This window comes from Mercenaria mercenaria, chromosome 5 (genome assembly GCF_021730395.1).
Source record: "Mercenaria mercenaria strain notata chromosome 5, MADL_Memer_1, whole genome shotgun sequence".
NCBI lineage: Eukaryota > Metazoa > Mollusca > Bivalvia > Venerida > Veneridae > Mercenaria > Mercenaria mercenaria.
Window position 1 is genome coordinate 52,391,146 of NC_069365.1, and position 22,085 is coordinate 52,413,230.

At 35.7% G+C, this 22,085-nt stretch overlaps 1 protein-coding gene across 1 annotated transcript; it reads right to left on the reverse strand.

Moving 5' to 3' along the window:
- Positions 1–4,046: 4,046 nt before the first annotated feature.
- On the reverse strand, positions 4,047–20,567 carry LOC123557217 (trafficking protein particle complex subunit 2-like). The gene is made up of 5 exons (XM_053543562.1): positions 20,518–20,567; positions 10,974–11,087; positions 10,093–10,240; positions 9,102–9,187; positions 4,047–5,166 (listed from the first exon to the last, which is right to left on the reverse strand). The coding sequence occupies exons 2-5, from the start codon at positions 11,067–11,069 to the stop codon at positions 5,068–5,070; spliced, it is 429 nt and encodes a 142-aa protein (XP_053399537.1). The 5' UTR covers positions 11,070–11,087; positions 20,518–20,567; the 3' UTR covers positions 4,047–5,067.
- Between the last annotated feature and the right edge of the window lie 1,518 nt (positions 20,568–22,085).

Genomic DNA, 22,085 nt, shown 5'->3' on the forward strand with positions numbered 1-22,085 from the left:
GAAAAATATGGCCTCTAGAGAGGTCAAAAGATTTTTCTAATTTCAGACCTACTGACCTAGTTTTTGACCGCAGTTGACCCAGTTTCAAACTTGACTAGATATCATCAAGGTGAACATTCAGACCAACTTTCATACATATCCCATGAAAAGTATGGCCTCTAGAGGATCACAAGGTTTTTTTATTATTTGACCTACTGACTTAGTTTTTGAAGGCACGTGACCCAGTTTCAAACTTGACCTAGATATCATCAAGATGAACATTCTGACCAATTTTCATGAAGATCCATTCAAGGGTATGGCCTCTACAGAGGTTAAAAGGTTTTTCTATTTTAAGACCTACTGACCTAGTTTTTGATCTCAGTTGACCCAGTTTCAAACTTGACCTATATATCATCAAGATAAACATTCAGACCAACTTTCATACACATCCCATGAAAAATATGGCCTCTAGAGAGGTCACAAGGTTTTTTCATTATTTGACCTACTGACCTATTTTTTGATGGCATGTGACCCAGTTTCGAACTTGACCTAGATATCATCAAGATGAACATTCTGACCAATTTTTATGAAGATCCATTCACAAGTATGGCCTCTAGAGAGGTCACAAGGTTTTTCTATTTTTAGACCTACTGACCTAGTTTTTGATCGCACGTGACCCAGTTTCAAACCAGGCCTAGATATCATCAAGATGAACATTCAGACCAACTTTCATACAGATCCCATGAAAAATATGGCCTTTAGAGAGGTCACAAGGTTTTTCTATTATTTAACCTACTGACCTAGTTTTTGAAGGGACGTGACCCAGTTTCTAACTTGACTTAGATATCATCAAGATGAACATTCTGACCAATTTTCATGAAGATCTTATGTAATATATGGCCGCTAGAGAGGTCACAAGGTTTTTCTATTTTTAGACCTACTGACCTAGTTTTTGATCGCACTTGACCCAGTTTCAAACTTGACCTAGATATCATCAAGGTGAACATTCTGACCAATTTTCATAAAGACCCCATGAAAAATGCGACCTCTAGAGTGGTCACAAGGTTTTTCTATTATTTGACCTACTGACCTAGTATTTGAAGGCACGTAACCCAGTTTCGAACTTGACCTAGATATCATCAAGATGAACGTTCTGACCAATTTTCATGAAGATCTTTTGAAATATATGGCCTCTAGAGAGGTCATAAGGTTTTTCTATTTTTAGACCTACTGACCTAGTTTTTGACCGCACGTGACCCAGTTTCGAACTTGACCTAGATATCATCAAGGTGAACATTCTGACCAATTTTCATAAAGACCCCATGAAAAATGTGACCTCTAGAGTGGTCACAAGCAAAAGTTTACGCACGGACGCACGCACGGACGGACGGACGACGGACGCTACGCGATCACAAAAGCTCACCTTGTGACTTTGTGACAGGTGAGCTAAAAAGCAAAATAGGGTTATGGAACCTGCATAGTGCTTATCAGCTCATGACAGTGGACAAGTGTGTGAGTTTCAATCCATTCCCATTAGTGGGTACTGAGATACCAGCTTACATATAAGAATTTAACCAAAAACTCCTAAGTTGAAAAAGGGGCATAATTTTGTAAAATGCGAAGTTGAGTTATTGACCGTTTGCACTGCATGTCATATCATGACAGTGAACAAGTGTGTGAAGTTTCAATCCTTTCCCATTAGTGGATACTGAGATACCAGCTTACAAACAAAAAAATTAACCAAAAATTTCTATGTTGAAAAAGGGACATAATGTTGTAAAAAAGCAAAATAGAGTTATGGGACCTACTTTGTGCATGTCATGACAGTGAACAAGTGTGTGAAGTTTCAATCCATTCCCATTAGTGAGTACTGAGATACCAGCTTACATACAAAACCTTAACCAAAAATTTCTAAGTCGAAAAGGGGCATAATTTTGTAAAAAAAACAAAATAGAGTTATGGAATCTGTGCAGTTTAAGTCAGTTTATCACAGTGAATAAGTGTGTGAAGTTTCAATCCATTCCCACAAGTGGTTGCTGAGATACCAGCTTACATACAAAAACTTAACCAAATCAGGATGCGGACGCATGGGCGAGTCCAATAGCTCTACTATTCTATGAATAGTCGAGCTAAAAATTGTAAAGCTATAAAAATAGGAAAGACCACAACAGCCACATTTTTAAAGAGAATTCCTATAGTTTTTTTCCTTTCATAGAATTTTTTTAAATTCACATATATGATAGGAAAATTTGTGCTAAAAACAATGAACAAATAAAAACAATAGGTCACCAGGCTTGTTTTTGTGAAAAATTGTTTTGAACACACCCACTGTTGCTGAAACTACTAGCGATTTTTCAACATTTTCATTATTTTCTGCTTTTTTATAAATACCAACCAAAATATACATCAAGACAACACAATAAGGTTTTTTTCTTTTTACAGATTTTATTATATACTTATTTGATATCATAGTCATACTTGTAATACTCTATCCTTACAATAATTGATACAAATGAAAAAAAAATATCGTTTCATATTTACTTTTGTGAACCTTTTTCAGTGAAAAATACCCATAGTGCAGAATATTTTTTTAAATTTTGAAAAAAATCTTTCATAGAATTTTTTCCTGTTTTTCTTGTGTATAGATAATTGTATTGTGAGCATAAAAATGGCTAAAAATGTATGGGTCACCAGGCTAAATTTTATGTTAAGACCGCTAGAATACAACACCTGTTCGGACGGAAAATGGCACGAACCTGGCCAAATTGATTACATGTATGTCTGCTAGAAGTTAAAAAAAAGTTTTAAAAATTCTTAATTATTCTATAATTGAATACTAAATAATCTGAAAGGTAATATTGTCTTATCAGTATTAAGTCAATTATCTTACATTATATGAACAACACTGTCTTTGTACCAAAATGCGATGTGAAAACACAACCACAAAAATAGCAAGATACCTGTCAGGCTTGATACTTGTCAATACAACATAAACCAGTACCAACATTTGATTACTGATAAAACTTATCAAAAATGTTATTTCATTCAAGATTCCTCATATTTAAGACTGTCTGTAACACGTTTCAACAAATGTTGACTTCAGTTCAGTTTTCCATAGAAAGTGTCGACTGCGCAGAAAGATGCGCATAAAAAACTATCGGAATTCTCTTTAAGGAAACAGTTGCCTTCAGGGTCAGATGTTCTCAACGAAGTTTGGACCTCAGCCTCAAGTCAAGCATTTGATTGGCTGTTTATAAGCAGAATTTTATCCAATGGCACAACAGCTTTCTGGGACTGGCATTCAAACATCTTATGATAGGGGATAACTTGCAATCATTTCAAAATCAATAAATTGCTCTAGATTTCTTTACAGTCTTTACAAAAAACAAACCCCACCTACTGGCAGCCATGTTTTGGACAGATAACTTGACCCATGTTTTGTGTGTGCGATTGTGAAAAGTTGCAACATTAATAAATAAACTATAATATATGAGCAGTAAATAATCTAACTTGCCTCTTGAAGCATTACATTAGTTTCATGACCCATATAACAAATAATCTGAAGTGTAATACAAACTTAAAGGCTTCCATTCTGATATTGCTGCACTGCCATTAATATCATTTGCAATGTGTTTCTTTACTGTGATGCTTTGCTGTTCATTATGTATGATCTTAAGTATAGAAATAAAAGCTGAAAGTTCGAAAGAAATTTGCCCAGCAATTTCAGTGATGTTGATTGAAGCAACTGTTGACAAAAGTGAGACTGAAACTGTTAACCACCAACACAATTCCTCCTGCTAGCCCAGAGATGGCAAAATCAATTGTCTGACTTGCCCAGCTTGTCCCAGACCCCATACAGACACGCAGAATTTAATTGTACTTTATTATATATGTATAACCACTGTACTGAAAAACAGACAATTCAGTCAAAATAGATTTCACCAACCATGCAGCCTTTAGTTAAGGGGAGCTAACAGGAAGGGATAGCAACAAAAAATTATTGGATGCATTACTGAGAACACATATCACTCACATAATTTTTTTATTTAGTCACATTTTTATTGCACTGGTCCCTTTCATTAAAGTTAGTCATTCATCATAATAAACAAATATAGTTTATATTGTAGGCCAGGTCCAATATTCATCAAAGTTTTAGGTCTAAAAATTACACTTGAAAATGATAAATTATCATTATGCTCTGACACAGTGACTGTTAAATTTTCACAGACTGCAATGAAACTATGCACGAATATTTATAAAGCGCTGCATAATTTCATCAATATAACTTTGTTATAAACAAAGTTGTGGCAGAATGAATATTTACAATTATTATTAAGTCTAAGTTTTAGACTTTAAATCTTTTATGAATACTGGCCAATGTTAAACTGACCTAAAACAATAAAGTATATGAAAGTGTTCATATGATTTTCTGACAAGCAATAATTTGCAATTTTCATTGTTTAAATGTCCAAATCTGTACATCAGATTCCATATTTTGTAAACATCAGGGCTTTGTCACATTTAATTTCAAGTTCTTTTAAACTTTTCTAAGATATCAATTTCTTCCTCTTTTCAAGCTGCTGTAAAAACAAGTCCTAATTTTTGTGAGTAACAATGATCATGAATGTGTCTATTTTTCTATGACGAAACTAAAATACTTCCAAATATTCCAAATCTGACATGTAAAACCTTACACGTCTTTAAAACAGTTATTACTGTATTAAAGAGAAACTATGATATTTCTATAAACAAGGCCAGGAAGGGTTTTTTAAATGCACCATTTTCATTCAGTTTCTTCTTCAGAAAAGTTACCATCTCCTTGGTGAAACCAGCATCAAAGCTTTGAAATAACTACACTAATTCTTTTATAAACCATTTCTGTTTCCATGCCCATATAGAAATCCATCAAACTCTTAGTTTCTATGTCTGAATCAAAGGTCAAAAATCAACTGTTAATCACATCCCACATGCAATCCTTAAAATCAAGTCCACTGTCATTTGCAGTAAATACAACATGTAATATCACAGATCTTGAACTGGTTCCTACAACAAGAGTATGATTCTGGCTGGTTTCTGGCACCAGTTCTACTATCCTGTAAGGTACTTCTTACCGAAAAACTGCACCTTCTTCTCAAAAGCAGAAGATGTAATTGGTTTGTTGATCTCGTAGAAGGGATTCATTGCATGCTGAAATTACCAAAAAGACAATTTGATATTAAATATATGGCTCAGAAGGTACAAAAGTATTAATCCCTCCTGTCTGAAACAATAGAAATATCAGACATTACTGCTGCAATTTTCCTTAATCTTGAAAGATATCAAAGTTGAAATCTGAATTTTGTTTTACTTACTGTATGTAAAATATTCCTCAAATTAACTACTAAACTTTTATCAAAAAAAAAATCTATTTGCAACATACAGATATGGAAACATTCTGAGAATATTAAGTGCACTTGGGACTGTCAGATGTGCATGAAGAGTTAAATGATTCGACAGCAGCTGCCTATTAAACAGCATAGCTTGTAAAAATCTGGCAAAACTGAGATATGTTACAGGTTACATATAAAAATCTACAAGACTCTATATTTCTACCTTTTCTCTCAGAGAATCCCCCTTCCCCAAATCCACTTCTGTAAAATTCTAGTAATTTTCAGTTTCAAATATGCTGTGAACTTGACCTTAGACCTAAATGACCCTAAAGTAATAGGAGGCATCTACTGACCACAGACAGGATAGGCTCAAACATTTTCAAGCTTTTGATTGGAAATAAAATCTGTCAGAAAATCCTTCATATGACGAGACATTTTTCGCCAAATATTATTTAAAGACTGCCATTAGGACAGTAAATAAAATCTGTAGGAAATTCTAACACGATCCGCAGCAGTTGCTATATAAACATATAGCGAAATCGCCTATACATGAATCTACGATAAAATATGGCTGGCCGTTACATTTCACCCCCCTATGATTGTAACATAAGAGATTCTACTTCAGTTCCATTACATACGAATTATTTTAGGGCCAAACGGTTGAAAACAGCATTTCAAAAACATAAATATAATAACAAGAGGGCCAAGATGGCCCTAGGTCGCTCACCTAAGAAGAACTCCATAACAGTGTAAAACATGTTTGACCTAGTGATTTCATGGAAACAAATATTCTGACCAATTTTCATTAAGATTGGACCAAAAAATTGGTCTCTTGCGATAAAACAAGCATTTTCTTAGATATGACCTAGTTTTTGACCCTAGATGACCCATGTTCAAACTCGACCTAGATTTTATCAAGGCAATCATTCTGACCAAAATTCATGAAGATCAATTGAAAAATACAGCCTCTATCACATACACAAGTTTTTTCTTTGATTTGACCAAGTGACCTAGTTTTTGACCTCAGATGACCCATATTCAAATTCGACCTAGATTTCATTAAGGCAATCATCCTGACCAAATTTCATAAAAATCAATTGAAAAAAACAGTCTCTATCGCATACACAAGATTTTTCTTTAATTTGACCTGGTGACCTAGTTTTTGACCTCAGATAATCCATATTCAAAATCGACCTAGATTTCATCAAGGCAATCATTCTGACCAAATTTCATGAAGATCAATTGAAAAATACATCCTCTACTGCATACACAATGTTTTTCTTCGATTTCACCTAGTGACCTAGTTTTTGACCCTAGATGACCCATTTTCGAACTCGGCCTAGATTTCATCAAGGTTATCATTCTGACTAATATTCATGAAGAAGAATTGAAAAATACAGCCTCTATCGCATACACAAGGTTTTCCTTTGATTTGACCTAGTGACCTAGTTTTTGACCCGAGATGACCCATTTTCGAACTCGGCCTAGATTTCATCAAGGTTATCATTCTGACCAATATTCATGAAGATTAATTGAAAAATACTGCCTCTATCGCGTACACAAGGTTTTCCTTTGATTTGACCTAGTGACCTAGTTTTTGACCCGAAATAACCCATTTTCAAACTCGGCCTAGATTTCATCAAGGCAATCATTCTAACCATTATTCATGAAGATCAATTGAAAAATACAGCCTCTATAGCTTACACAAGGTTTTTCTTTGATTTGACCTAGTGACCTAGTTTTTGATCCGAGATGACCCATTTTCGAACTCGGCTTAGATTTCATCAAGGTTATCATTCTGACCAATATTCATGAAGTTCAATTGAAAAATACTGCCTCTATCGCGTACACAAGGTTTTTCTTTGATTCAACCTAGTGACCTAGTTTTTGACCCGAGATGACCCATTTTCAAACTCGGCCTAGATTTTATCAAGGCAATCATTTTGACCAATATTCATAAAGATCAATTGAAAAATACAGCCTCTATCGCATACACAAGGTTTTTCTTTGATTTGATCTAGTGACCTAGTTTTTGACCCGAGATGACCCATTTTCGAACTCGGCCTAGATTTCATCAAGGTTATCATTCTGACCAATATTCATGAAGATTAATTGAAAAATACTGCTCTATCGCATACACAAGGTTTTTCTTTGATTTGACCTAGTGACCTAGTTTTTGACCCGAGATGACCCATTTTCGAACTCGGCCTAGATTTCATCAAGGTTATCATTCTGACCAATATTCATGAAGATTAATTGAAAAATACAGCCTCTATCGCATACACAAGCTAAATGTTGACAGACGACAGACGACGGACGACGGACATCGAGCGATCAGAAAAACTCACCTGTGCATTGTTCAGGTGAGCTAAAAAGTCATACTAAATTATGTGTAGGTCCGTAAAACACGATCTGATCTCTACGAGCGAATTCAATTAGCTTAATTATGATTCAGCGGTGACGTCATAAATGTATGACATAAAGTATGACGTCATAATGATGTGACGTCATATAAAAGTTAAGCTCGTCACTCGAAACACAGGGTCAACTTGCCTATTTTGATGATTCTGTTCATAATTAGTTTGCAAGCTGTTAGATTACTAATTTATAAATACTTCTCAAAATTCTGATAAAAAAGAAACAAATATCTATACGTTCCATTGGCTATGCAACACTTTCTAACCATAGGGGGTAAATTGTAACAGCATATGACCCGAATGACGTATTATGCTGAAAAATGTAGTACTGTAAAATGCGAATTATTTGCGTTGTTAGAATCGAAATAATAAATATGTTCCAATAATTTTATCAATTAATAAAACATGGGCAGTCGTTTGGATGTGAATAATTAAATCACTCGTGCTACGCACTCGTGATTTAATTATTACGCATCCAAACTCCTGCCCATATTTTATTAACTGATAAAATATAGGAACAGATTTTTTATTTCTTAAATAACAGCAGCAAAGAAGGCAACCAAGCAAAATAACAGCAGACTTGGGTTTAACTACTGACTGTTCATGAGAGGTAATGAAATGTGCAACACCACTGACACTCCCTATCACCTTTTTTTTTTGTCTCAAGGTACCTATGATCTTGACAGGTGACTGAATGGTACCCAAAATTAAAGGGATCATTTAGTGACCATAGGCAATCAGCACACAGAATTTGAGAGTCCTATGCAAGTTCAAAACTGCATTTAGCAATTTTTCCCATGTGACCTTGACCTTCAACACACTGACTCCTCAAAAATATAGGGGTCATCTACTGGCCTCAAGCAATCAGCCTCTTAAGTTAGGCCATTGGTATACCAATCGAGAGGTGAATGCGAACCAAGTCTAAAGTGCTTTTTTTATTCATATTGACTTAGACCTCTTCCGTATTCACCCTTAATAATCTAAAACAGTTTTCAGTCCCAAATCAGGTCATCTTTTGACAACTGTAAGCCTAAAGTATTCTCTAATTATTGATTGGAAACTGTTTTCAGTCTCAAGATTAGCTATGACCTTAACTATTCACTTACCGACCCCCAAATACAATACAGGTCATTAACTCAGTATAGGCAATCATATTATGAAATACAAAGGCATTCTTCCTGTGAAGTTCTATCACTGAAGGCAAAAGCATTCACAAGTATCTGACAAGAAACAAAACATTTTACTGACAGACAGACCTACAGTCAGACCATCATTAGTAAAACAATATACCGGTACCCCCTCTGCTATAAAGACAGCATAAAATCCAGCTACTCACCTTGATATAAGTTTCATAAACTTCAGTAAAAAAATTCTTGATACCATCCTCATTCTTCACTTCATGCAGCATAATAAATCTCATACCTGATCATATGTTAAAGACAACAATGTACTTAAACATGGAAATTTCAGCATTAAAAAAATCATTGCTCCTAATGAGGTAACCCCTACTGGGCCTCAGTCTGAGCAATGACAACTTCAAGGTAACATTTTGAGACTGGTACTCTGCAGATAATTTAAATCATTTAGACACAATCACTGCCTTACAAGATAAAACTTGTTATCTTTACAATATAAAGTTCATTTCATTCATTGTACCAGTTTTCTGCATCAAATGTTTACTAATGGATATTACATAACATTGATTTTCTACACAATGCAAGTGTTAAAATAAATGAAAGCAGTTTCTGAATTTCTAAGACTTTGTGTGAATATGCCGACATGAACTTTTACCCTTATCATGCTGGACACGATTGATTCTGCCTTTGCGACAAGTGCAGATCATGATCAGCCATCACATCTGTGCAGTCTGATCAAGATCTATCTGTTTGCTATTCAGTCAGTATCTTTTTTGTATGCACCCCTTTTAACAGTTAATGGTACTGTCCAAATTGAAAGATGGACAAGTTCATTATAGAGATTCAGCAGGGTAAGGGTTAAAACAAACCCTGAACTGAAGCATTAAATTTAATACGGTAGTATAAAATACTGTGGTATTTAATTTCATGGGCATGAAATTTTGCAGTTTTGGCCAAAATGGCTATTTCATGGTGTACGAATTCCTGAATTTTTATGAAAAAATTAATGGGAATTTTATACGTTCATTGTGATTAAAGACTGATACAGCCATGAAATCCACAAAAAATTAGTTGCAAGCAAAAATTAATGGTTTCACAATATGTTTGAAAACACTTCTAATGTAAAACATAATTTCTGAAAGAAGTTTTCAAATTCATCTATTATTAAATACTGGCATTAAGAAAGGATACGTCCTGCTGTGACAAATGCTGACACAAACCATTCATTGAACTTGTCTACAATCTTCAGGTACATGTTACTGGTAGACCACATCTGCTCATCAACTAGATCCAGTGCTTCATGGGCCACAAACTGATTCAAATGCCGATGATCATCCTTCTACAATAAAATATATTTTATTTTCTTTTCTTAAAACTATTCTTGTATAATAAAGCAAATTTGCCTGCTGCACAGTAAATGGGCCAATTTTTAAAAAAACAACATGTAATTGCATTTTTCTCATAGAGAAACATCTGTTTCAAGTTTTGTTATGCAGTTACATGTTTTTTTTAGAAATTAGCCAATTTACTGTGCAGCAGGCAATTTATGCTCTTTTCTAAGACAAAAAGGGGAACTTTTTAGCCATATATATGTTACTACTTTTCACACTTATTAATACTGTTTTCTAATGTAACTATATTGCAGCAGTAACCTTCCACAGAGGCACTGTAATATAACTTGAAAGAGAGTTCGTATCTAGTTGTGTCAAACAACCTATTATCATGGGAATTTTCTTCCTGGAAAGGGGAAAAAAAACATTATTTTATGAGGGGAATGGGGCCCATAATCGGCCCCAAAAATGGCCAAACGAGTGCCCTGATACTTCATAACTTAGAATCTGGAAAACATTTTCAGTTTCTAGGTCATTTCGATCTTGGACCTTTGACTTACTGACTCCAAAAACAATAGGATTCCTCCTTAAGTGGTGCTTCGTCATCATGTAAAGTTTGAAAGCTGTAGCTTCTTTACTTTCTGACGGAATGGACAGGCAACATTATGTCATAATTCCAAAATACATCACATTGTTTTTGCGAAAGTGGCATATAAAATTCAACACTTGCATACTTGTTACCTTTGGATCATTAGATCGGTTTGGTGGAAAGAATTCCATCTCAAATAATGGGTTATCATGGTGCCCAACCATCACAAAGTAATAGTTTCCTGCCATAACCAGAACCTAAGATGCCTGGAAAAAGAATAGAAAAAGCATTATAAATCATTTCCAACAATCTAAATTTAAGCTTCATTTGCAGAATTTGGGAGAAAGTTTTTACTTTCTCTCATAAAAGCAGTCTGATATAAAAATACATTTGATATCTGTAAGTAATAAAAGAAGTGAAAAAGTTTGTATTAAATATTTTGATTACAAAGGCCCTGAAGCAAGGCATGCAAGATTGTCAAGAGGGTAATATCTGTCGTAACTATGTAGTATAATAATGTATGGAAAAAATATATTCCAGGACGAGGCAAACTGATCTGTAGTTCAGGCTGTGAATTTTTTTTTAAGATTTAGGGTAATGTCAACCATACATACCAAAAGCAATCAGTGTGAGATATTGTTGATTGGGGTGACCTGTGGATAATCAGTGTGTGCTATGGATAATTGTCGGTAATTCTGAAGTTCATCCAATCAAGAAATTTACTGGTAAGTGTTTTTATAAGCTGATAAATTTACCTTTGATCAATTATTGCTATAAAAACATTATGTAATTAATTAAAATTTACGACCTGTTGGGTTTGTTTCAATTAATTTTTAATTGACTGGTCATTGTGATTATCCAATGAACTGAAATAAAATTATTTTGTAAACACCCACTTTTTTTGCTTTAGAGTAAAAAAAAATAATAAGAGACTTTAGTGTGTGTGAGAACACCCTGAGAGTTAGACTATTATCTCTTCTGTCTACTTTCATTTTCAAAACCTTTACATTAGTTTTCAATATATCACCATGGCACACACATTTGATAGTGATTCTGGTGATGAGTCTGATTTTTCTGGCTTTGGCAAGTCAGATATTGAGGTGCCAGTTGATGATACATGTAGTTCTGATTCTGACTCTAGTTCAGATGAAGATGAGCCTGCCCGGGCTGATGGCTGGACTGGCAACTTCACAAATCTGAGGGTGTGTTTTCAAATATGTAAATTCATCATATAAAAAGAAAAAGAAAATAAAACAAGAGCTCGTCGAACACGAAATGCCCCCCTTGATGCAATTAGTAATTGCACAAGGAACAGAAATTATATGCTCACTGTAAACAAAAGTACTATCATTCTGGTTTAATCTGACCTTGACCTTTAACCTATTAACCTAACAAGAGATTACAGATTGATCTTGGCGCCATCCACTGAGCCATGTTTGAATGTTCCAAATTTCAAGACTAGCTCAAGGTCAAAATCAAGGTCAAATTTCATTTAGGTACAAAACAATGTGTATGTGGTCCAAATTTGAAAGCGGTGGCTTGAGAAATGTGAAAGCAGGTCACTAGATCAATTTCAAGGTAAAGTTCATTTCGGTAAACAGAACTATGCATGTGCTTCAAATTTGGAGGCTGTAGCTTGAGAAATGTGATAGCAGGTAATAGATAAAAATCAATGTAAAATTTCAATTCAGAACACAAAATATGCATGCAGTCCAAATTTGAAGCCTGTACCTTCAAAAATGTGAAAGTAGGTCATTAGGTCAATCTTAAGATCAAAGTTCATTTCAGTACACAAAACTATGCATGTGATTCAAATTTGAAGGCTGTAGCTTGAGAAATGTGAAAGTAGGTCACTAGGTCAAAATCAAGGTCAAATTTTATTTCGGAACATAAAACAATGCAAGTGGTCCAAATTTGAAGCCTGTACCTTCAGAAATGTGAAAGTAGGTCACTAGGTCAATCTCAAGATCAAAGTTCATTTCAGTACACAAAAGTACGCTTGTGGTTCAAATTTGAAGGCTGTAGCTTGAGAAATGTGAAACTAGGTCACTAGGTCAAAATCAAGGTCAAATTTTATTTTGGAACAAAAAACTATGCATGTGGTCCAAATTTGAAACCTGTACCTTCAAAAATGTGAAAGTAGGTCACTAGGTCAATAACAAGGTCAAAGTTTTTTTCAGTACACAAACCTATGCATGTGGTCCAAATTTGAAGGCTGTAGGTACAGAAATGTGAAAGTAGGTCACTAGGTCAAGATCAAGGTCAACTCATGTCAAGGTTCATCTTGCCACTCAAAACTATACATGTGGTCCAAATTTGAATGATGTAAGTTATGGACATGAAGATTCTAAGTTTTTCCCTATATAAGTCTATATGAACCATTTGACCTCTGAGGCAGGGCCATATTTGACCCGAGAGGGATAACTTGAACAAACTTGGTAGAGAACCACTAAATGACGCTACATTACAAAATACCAAAGCCATAGACTTTGCGGTTTGGACAAGAAGATTTTCGAAGTTTTTCCCTATAGACGTATGTGTAAACCATGTGACCCCAAGGGCGGAGCCATATTTGACCCTAGGGGAATAATTTGAATAATCTTAGTAGAAGATCACTAGATGATGTCATATATAAAATATCAAAGCCCTAGGCCCTGTGGTTTTGGACAAGAGGTTTTTCAAAGCTTTTTCCTATATAACTCTATATAAACCATGTGACCCTAGGGGTGGGGCCATATTTGACCCCAGGGAAATAATCTGAACAATCCTGGTAGAGGACCACTAGATTTTGCTACATACCAAATATCAAAGCCCTAGGCCCTATGGTTTTGGACAAGAAGATCAGAAACCATTTAACTGTTCCTGGCCAATGTGACCTTGACCTTTGACCTAATGACCTCAAAATCAATAGGGATCATTTGCTGGTCATGGCTAACCTAACTATCAATTTTCCTGACACTAGGCCAAAGTGTTCTTGAGTTATTGCCTGGAAACCATTTTACTGTTCAGGGTCACTGTGACCTTGACCTTTGACATACTGACCTCAAAATCAATAGGGGTCACCTGCTGGTCATGACCAACCTCCCTATCAACTTTCGTGACCCTAGGCCTAAGCGTTCTTGAGTTATCATCCGGAAACTGTTTTACTGTTCAGGGTCACTGTGACCTTGACCTTTAACATACTGACCTCAAAATCAATAGGGGTCATCTGCTGGTCATTACCAACCTCCCTATCAACTTTCATGATCCTAGGCCCAAGTGTTCTTGTGTTATCATCCGGAAACCATTTTACTGTTCAGGGTCACTGTGACCTTGACCTTTAACATACTGACCTCAAAATCAATAGGGGTCATCTGCTGGTCATTACCAACCTCTCTATCAACTTTCATGATCCTAGGCCCAAGTGTTCTTGAGTTATCATCCGGAAACCGTTTTACTATTCAGGGTCACTGTGACCTTGACCTTTGACATACAGACATCAAAATCAATAGGGGTCATCTACTGGTGATGATCAACCTCCCTATCAACTTTCATGATCCTAGGCCCAAGCGTTCTTGAGTTATCATCCGGAAACCATTTTACTGTTCAGGGTCACTGTGACCTTGACCTTTAACATACTGACCTCAAAATCAATAGGGGTCATCTGCTGGTCATTATCAACCTCCTTATCAACTTTCATGATCCTAGGCCCAAGTGTTCTTGAGTTATCATCCGGAAACCGTTTTACTATTCAGGGTCACTGTGACCTTGACCTTTGACATACAGACCTCAAAATCAATAGGGGTCATCTACTGGTGATGACCAACCTCCCTATCAACTTTCATGATCCTAGGCCCTAGCGTTGTTGAGTTATCATCCGGAAACGGATAGGTCTACATTCCGACCGACCGACCGACAGACCGACCGACCGACCGACCTACCGACCGACATCTGCAAAACAATATACCCCTCCTTTTTCAAAGGGGGGCATAAAAAGTTGATTATAAAATTGCGTAGGAAAATAACACAGCAGTTTTCTTTTTCATTCAGTATTTTCAATTCACTTTTTCTGGTGTCTGCAAATTTTTGCCTTTGGTTCTGTAATGATTTATTTTAACAATAAATTCTAAGAACATTTCATGCAGTAAATTTTGAATTTATTTTTATTTTCTATTTTCAGTTTGATGATTTTGTGGAGCAACCAGGACCTAACCTTCCAGATGGGTTTGATACAACAACTGCAAAACCACTGGATTACTTCTGGCTCATGTTCCCGGTTGAACTTATACATAAGTTGGTGGAGTATACAAATGCGTACGCCACATGGAAGATGGTAGAAGCAGGTCGAGTTGATGACAAGTGGGATGATGTAACAGAGTCTGAGATGAGGGCTTTCCTGGGTATCAATATCCTGATGGGTATCAACCAGCTTCCAAAGGATCCGTACATTGGGAACCCTGGTGTGCAGCAAGCCATGACCTGCAATCGTTTCCAGAAGATTGCCAGGTACTTCCATGCTTCAGATCGAGCTGCCAAGACACGGCGAAGCAGGTTACGACAAGCTGTATAAGATCAGAGAAGTTCTGCGCACGGTGTCTGATGCATTCCTTAGAGGCTTCACATTGTCATGCGAGGTTTCAGTGGACGAGGCTATGATCAAGTTTTCAGGACGTTTGGCCTTCCGTCAATACATGCCAGCCAAGCCTATCAAGCGGGGAATAAAGATCTGGATGTTATTTGACGCCAAGTCGGCTTACTATCCAAGTTCGATGTCTACCTTGGACGACAGGAAAATTGTACTGAACATGGCCTTGGCTACAATGTTGTCACCAAGTTGACCGACCATCTACGCAATACTTTTAGATGGGTTTTCTTTGACAATTTTACAAGCCTGCCACTTCTTCAGCGCCTCCTGGATATTGGTCTGTATGCCTGTGGGACTGTAAGGGTGAATCGTCAGGGGTTTCCAAAGGACCTCAAGAAGCCAAGGAACATGACTAACTGAGGAGACTTGAAAGTTCTTCAGTATGGCGACACAAACCTGACAGCCTCGGTGTGGAAAGACAAGCGACTGGTACACCATCTGTCATCTCTCAACGACCAAAGAGATGTGAGGGATGCTCAGAGAAGAGTTGGCAGGGAAGAGATCCATCTGCGTCAGCCTCATACAGTATTTTTGTACAACCAATACATGGGTGGAGTCAACTTGCACGATCAGTTCAGGGCAAAGTACACGTTGGAAGATGTTCAAAGAAGTGGTGGACCTATCTCTTCTGGTTTTGTTTGAACTGTGCTATCGTAAACGCACATATCATTTACAAGGCAACATCAACTCGACTCACCAAGAAGAAACGCTTCACCCAGCTTGATTTCAGACAGGAACTGCTCAGTGACCTGATCGGAGGGTTTTCAAAAAGGAAACGGTCTGTTGGTGACATTCGGGACAGACTTAACTAGTTTCACTCATTTTGCAATTTAATAGCTTTAATATGCTGACAATGTATTTTGTCTCTGTCATTTCAATTAAACAAAATTCATGAACATCAAAACAAAAAAAAAAAAATACTTTTTATCATACAATGGTTTTGTCTGAATACATTATAATAAGCTGTTTCTAACCCATTGATTAAACAAGAGTCGGTGTAGGTACATAAATTGCTTCCAGGTGCTGAGGTAAACATCTGGAAAAACAAGCAGATTCGATGAACTGGTATCCCCTACTGAATGGGTTTGTGTTGAGGAATGGTAAAGAAATATATCCGACAAAAAAATAATTTCATTACAATTGAACTTAAAAGAACAGAAGTCCTTAAGAGAGCACAATCAAGTAAGAAATCTGGAATGTGGGTGGTGACGGGGGTGCGGGTTTACAAATTCACATGTTGATAAATATTCATGGAAGGTTTGAAAAATCGAATTTTTTCTTTGGTTGGTGATGGGGGCGGGGGGGGGGGGGAGGAGGGAGTGTGGGGTGGAGACGGTGACTGGGTGAGGGGGTACAAAACTTCACAGTCATGTTGATAATAAATATTTATAGAAAAAAAAAACTGAGAAAAAAATGTTGGAAATAAGGCAGATTTATCACTTTTGAATCAAACACTTAACTACAGTTTATGAAATACTTTCTACAAATGAAGTTCAGTTAAATTAGCAGTCTAATGACCAGTATCAACCAGTGCTGACAAACTGACCACTTCTGACTAATTTGCCTACAACTGGACCCTTTCATTGAAGTGGTTTAATTGTGTTTTGATAGCAAGTGTCACATAGCCTAATTGACACCATGTCTTACAATATACAATAGATTATATGTTTCAGGCCTGTCTATCTAGTCACTAATTAGCTGTCATGATCAATAATCCCACTGTATTAATGAGGTGCTTGAACATGGTAACTTTATCTAAAAAAATTAGTTATGCAATCAAAGTATTCAAATGACTAGTATTGACCACTATATGTGTTGATCAGGGATACTGTGTAGGACCAAAATTTGAATTGACCAGTACTGTCCATTTCAATGAGTGTAATTTATAGTAATATTTTTTTTTTAATTAATTCAAAATAAACGCTATACTTTAAGGTGATAAAAGCATTTTATAAACTAGTATTGACCACTGACCAGTCTAAGTATATTGTCCAGAACTGAGCCTGACCAGGACACATTGCCAAGGACCAAAACTGAATCGACCAGTATTGACCACTAATCCACTATACTTTTTAACAAACAAAATTTTATATTATTCAGATTGTTTTATTATTTTTACATTACTCTTACAGTCTGTTCTAATCTGTTAATGTGCATTATGTAAAAGTGTTGAATAAACCAGTATTGACCACCCAAGAGTGACCAAAGTATTGAATCGACCAGTACTGACCGGCTTTAACCAGTATTGACCGTCAGCCCGGTCAATACTCATATTGACCGGCTTTTTGCCAACATTGTGTTCACAACATATTTCTGAAGATCTTAAGTCTCTTACTGAAAATTATGCATTATATTCAACACATTTGAAGTTTCTACATGAATATATTGGAGCAGTATTTTATGCTGGGTTCTCACTAGCAATTTTAAGTTGCAGTCCTGGGACTCCCAATGCAGTAAAAGTTGCAGTTCTAATTTAAGTAGACCGACGGACAGACATTTATATGTGTTTCTTCAAAACTTCGGCCTTTTTGTATAGACGAGTTAAGTGACATTTTAGTGATCACATTACTTCACCTAAACAAAGCTCTGGTGAGATTACAAGGTAAAGATAGAATAGGTGAAATGTAAAACGTTTATTACTTATTTATACCAACATTGCATTAAAACATTTGCCCTTTTCTGGAATACAATAATTTCACAGTACATTTCATCTAATTTTTTGCATGTCACTATCAGTCTCAGAGTCTGAGTATTCACTTGCATCATTTTTATTTCTTTCTACCCCTATACCAAACAATGTTTGCTTACCCGGCGTTGTAACAAAATTTGAAACTAATTGAAATTTTTCAGAGAAATAAATCAAATAATCATGGTAAGACCACACCAACAGCATCATAACATTTCTCGAAGAATTATAATTATTAATAAGACTAATTTTAACTTTTTCTTTTAATGTTCTTTAATTCTACCACGTAATTAGTATGTGAGTAAACAATCGAAATTACTTCAAACGCTTTATAAACTATCTCTTTTCAATCACCTATGCAAACACACAGACAATCACATGTAATTGCGTAGGTAATACACATGCCATCATGTCTTGCGGTGTAATGCAAACGGGCAACGCTGATTGGCTATACGCGGCAATCGATGACAAGCGAGTAACTCCGCCCACTAATAATATTGCTCAGAGTCAAACCTTGGTTATTCGCGGCTGTTTGTAAACAATTAATTATGGAGTTAAAGTTTGCGTTCCACAGCAGAAACTTGCGTCCTTCAATAAACACGCATATACCACGACCAATTATGCTTACGGGAACGCCAAATTCGGCATTTCAGAGTTCTAACCCTTTTTATGACTTTTTTTATTTTTGAATGTCTTCATATTCCCAACAGTAAGATGCAGATACAGGTAAGGCCTAGAGGTTTTGTAAATATAAATGTAAGATCTTAAAATAAGCTATCCCGCAGAACGAGTAAGGTCCTAGTATAGTTCAATAACATTAAACTTGCAAAGGACGCCTTTTAATATTTGGACGTTCAACATGTCCCTCTGTCAAGTTTAATCGAATGACAGCCGTTTACATTATAGCAAAAAATTAAACCTTATTTTAATATTGAAGTGTAATGTAGAAAAGTCTCAAACACGTGATATATTGGTTTACCGTAATTTAAAGTGCACCACCAAACACTTTCCCGACGCATTAATTACACAGACTATTCCAGCGTAAGTTAATTAAATATTATGCACAATACAACACTAAAAAATATACAGAATCAATTATACATGCTCAGACGAAAACAAATACGTTTAATCTTCGGCACTAGTAAAAGAATCATTATTTGTCATTATCTAACGCACGGGTACCGCCAAATTCATATGGACTAGCCTTTAAAACTGCTTTGACATGAACTTATAACTTAATGAAAGAACTTTTAATTACCACGGATAAATGCTGGTAACATCTACCAATTATATCTACACACTACATAGACAATACGTACCGTAACGAGCCGCATTGTTTATAAAATCCTACCATGAGAATATTTTTCGCCTAAATTCATTCTTTAAAATAAAGAAGATTTGCCAGTTCCATGTTTTGGTGTGAAAGTGAATGGATGTAAATTTCAATTTCAAAGCGTGGACAGATCTTCGGTGCTTTCAGTAAGACAGTGAATATGTTCAATGGATGTGTAAAATAGGTTCCTTTGTATGTTGTTGGTATTAAGCTATTGCCTTTTAGGCCTAAAAAAATTCTTTGTTTCCGGTAACATTCTCAAAAATATTAGGGTAGGTAGGTCGGAAATTTTTTTTTTTTTGGATTTTTTTTTATTAAGGGAGACTTTTCGGAAATTATTTTTGTGTCAAAAAATGAATGTAAATAAGGGGGTAATGCCTTCAGAGCATTAGTAAGTTGATTTCTAACATCACTGGACATGTTTAAAGCATAAAAAGTGCAGTTTTGCAACTTTTTGTTAAAAAGTTGAAAAAATATTCTCCAAAGCCATAAAAACATTTAGGGTCGGGCCAAAAATTTAAGGTAGGTCGGAATACCGGAAACAAACAATTTTTTTACGCCTTAGTCACTTCCACCGTGAACTTGTAAAACCTTCGGTAAGATATTTTGCGGAAAGCTCTACCAAGAAATTTTGAACTTTGATAAAACATCGGACTATATGAAATGACAAAATCATAAAATATTGTCCGACGTTTATTTATAGAACTAGGGCCCAGTAAGGCTACCGACCCGTCTACACCCACTCCTCATGTGTCTTTCAGACCATTGACAGGTATGATCAGCTGAGAGTTGCTAGGATTTCATCTCTTATTTCAGATGCAGCAAAGATAGTTTACATAACTGATCTCTGGTTATGTCTAATTTTATACAAGACCAAAAATGCTTAGAATATATATCGCGAAAACTAGTTACAAAATGGATCTAAGACTCGCAATCACTATTTTTACAAGTGATACTATTCAAAATTTACTAAGTAATAAAAACTTATTTCTTAACAAGCGTTTAAAATGGGGAGTATGTTTCGCAAAATATCAAAAATAATGTAATTCTAACGTGTTTTCATGAACCGAGCAACACTTCCGGATTTGCAAATTCTTTTCAAAATATAGTTCAGTCTATGTCGATCCAAATAATCTGAAAAGCAACTGTTAAAGTAACCCTTTCTGATTTTATTTTCGAATATTAAAAGAATTTGACACCTGTTAAATTGATTTTATTAAAAACTCTTGGTAACAAGATCAATTGTGTTACTACGGCTCTTTTTATTCATGCGCAGCGTCAAAATGGCCGCCAGATTCCTGTTTGGATCTGTCAGCCAAACGACAGAATAAATCTACGTTTTCCTTTTGTTGGTAAGTTGATGTACAATGTCATTACAATAGATTGGCGATGTTTTACTAGTTACATCAAACAGACATGATAACAATGACTAATATCGTTTTATAATTGCTATTTACAGACATAATTTCATTCCCTGTCTAAGCAGGCATGATGATGTTCACAGTGGAAGTCATTTGAGCTTATCAGTTATCTAGAGATTGTTTCTTAAGCTGCACATGTCTTGACTGTGAGACTTTCTTCATTTCTAGTCTGAATTATTGAAGTAGTTGAATTACTGAAACTTGCGAATACAGTATTGATTGTGTTACTTGAAATTTTGGATGAATGGACTGACCTTATAGATAAGGGTACTCCAATTGATGTCATCTGTTTAGATTTCAGCAAGGCTTTTGACAGCGTGCCTCATGATCGTTTGCTTCTTTAAACTTCACAATTCAGGTATAAGGGTCTAGCACTAAAGCTGATTAGCAGTTTCCTATCAGACAGACTACAGTGTGTTAGGATAGGTTCATCCGTTTCATCATGGTCGGAAGTCATAAGTGGTGTTCCACAGGGCAGCGTGCTCGGCCCAGTTCTGTTCTTGTGCTTCATCAATGATTTACCAGATGTAGTGAAGGGTCTTGTGAAGATTTTTGCAGATGATACCAAAATTTATTCTGATGTTTTGGACATGACACATTGTGAAAGTTTACAGTCAGATTTGGACAGCCTATGTAATTGGAGTTTGGAATGGAAACTTTCGTTTAATGCAAAGAAGTGCAAAGTTCTGCATATTGGAAATAGTAGTGAGCATTATAGATATACAATGCCTGATACTGATGGAAATTATGTGTATGTAGATCCAGGACAATCTGAGAAAGATTTAGGTGTAACTTTTGATGAGGGCTTGAACTTTGAACAACATATTATCAACATTACTAATAAAGCACAAAGAACCCTTGGGATTATACATAGGTCATTTGAGTATTTGGACAGGGACATGTTTCTCACATTATACAAATCTCTAGTAAGACCAGTTTTAGAATATGGATCCAGTGTGTGGACACCATTTTTGAAAAAAGATATTAGAAAAATTGAAGACGTACAACGCAGAGCAACCAAGTTGGTTTATGATATTTCACATTTGTCATATGAACAGAGGTTGAGGAATCTAGTCTTGTAACATTAGAATACAGACGTGATCGAGCTGACGTAATATAGATATTTAAATCAGGTCATAAATTTGACGATATGAATTGGGACAGAATGTTCAATTTATCTGTGGGTGGTCTTCGAGGACA

Bases quoted from the DNA above. Each gene is read 5' to 3' on its own strand.
- LOC123557217 (XM_053543562.1), bottom strand. From the start codon at position 11,069: ATGGCAGGAAACTATTACTTTGTGATGGTTGGGCACCATGATAACCCA. The intron at 10,241-10,973 runs GTAACAAGTATG...ATTTTATTGTAG, and splicing joins ACCGATCTAATGATCCAAAG to AAGGATGATCATCGGCATTT. The intron at 9,188-10,092 runs GTATCCTTTCTT...ACATATGATCAG, and splicing joins AGCATTTGTCACAGCAGGAC to GTATGAGATTTATTATGCTG.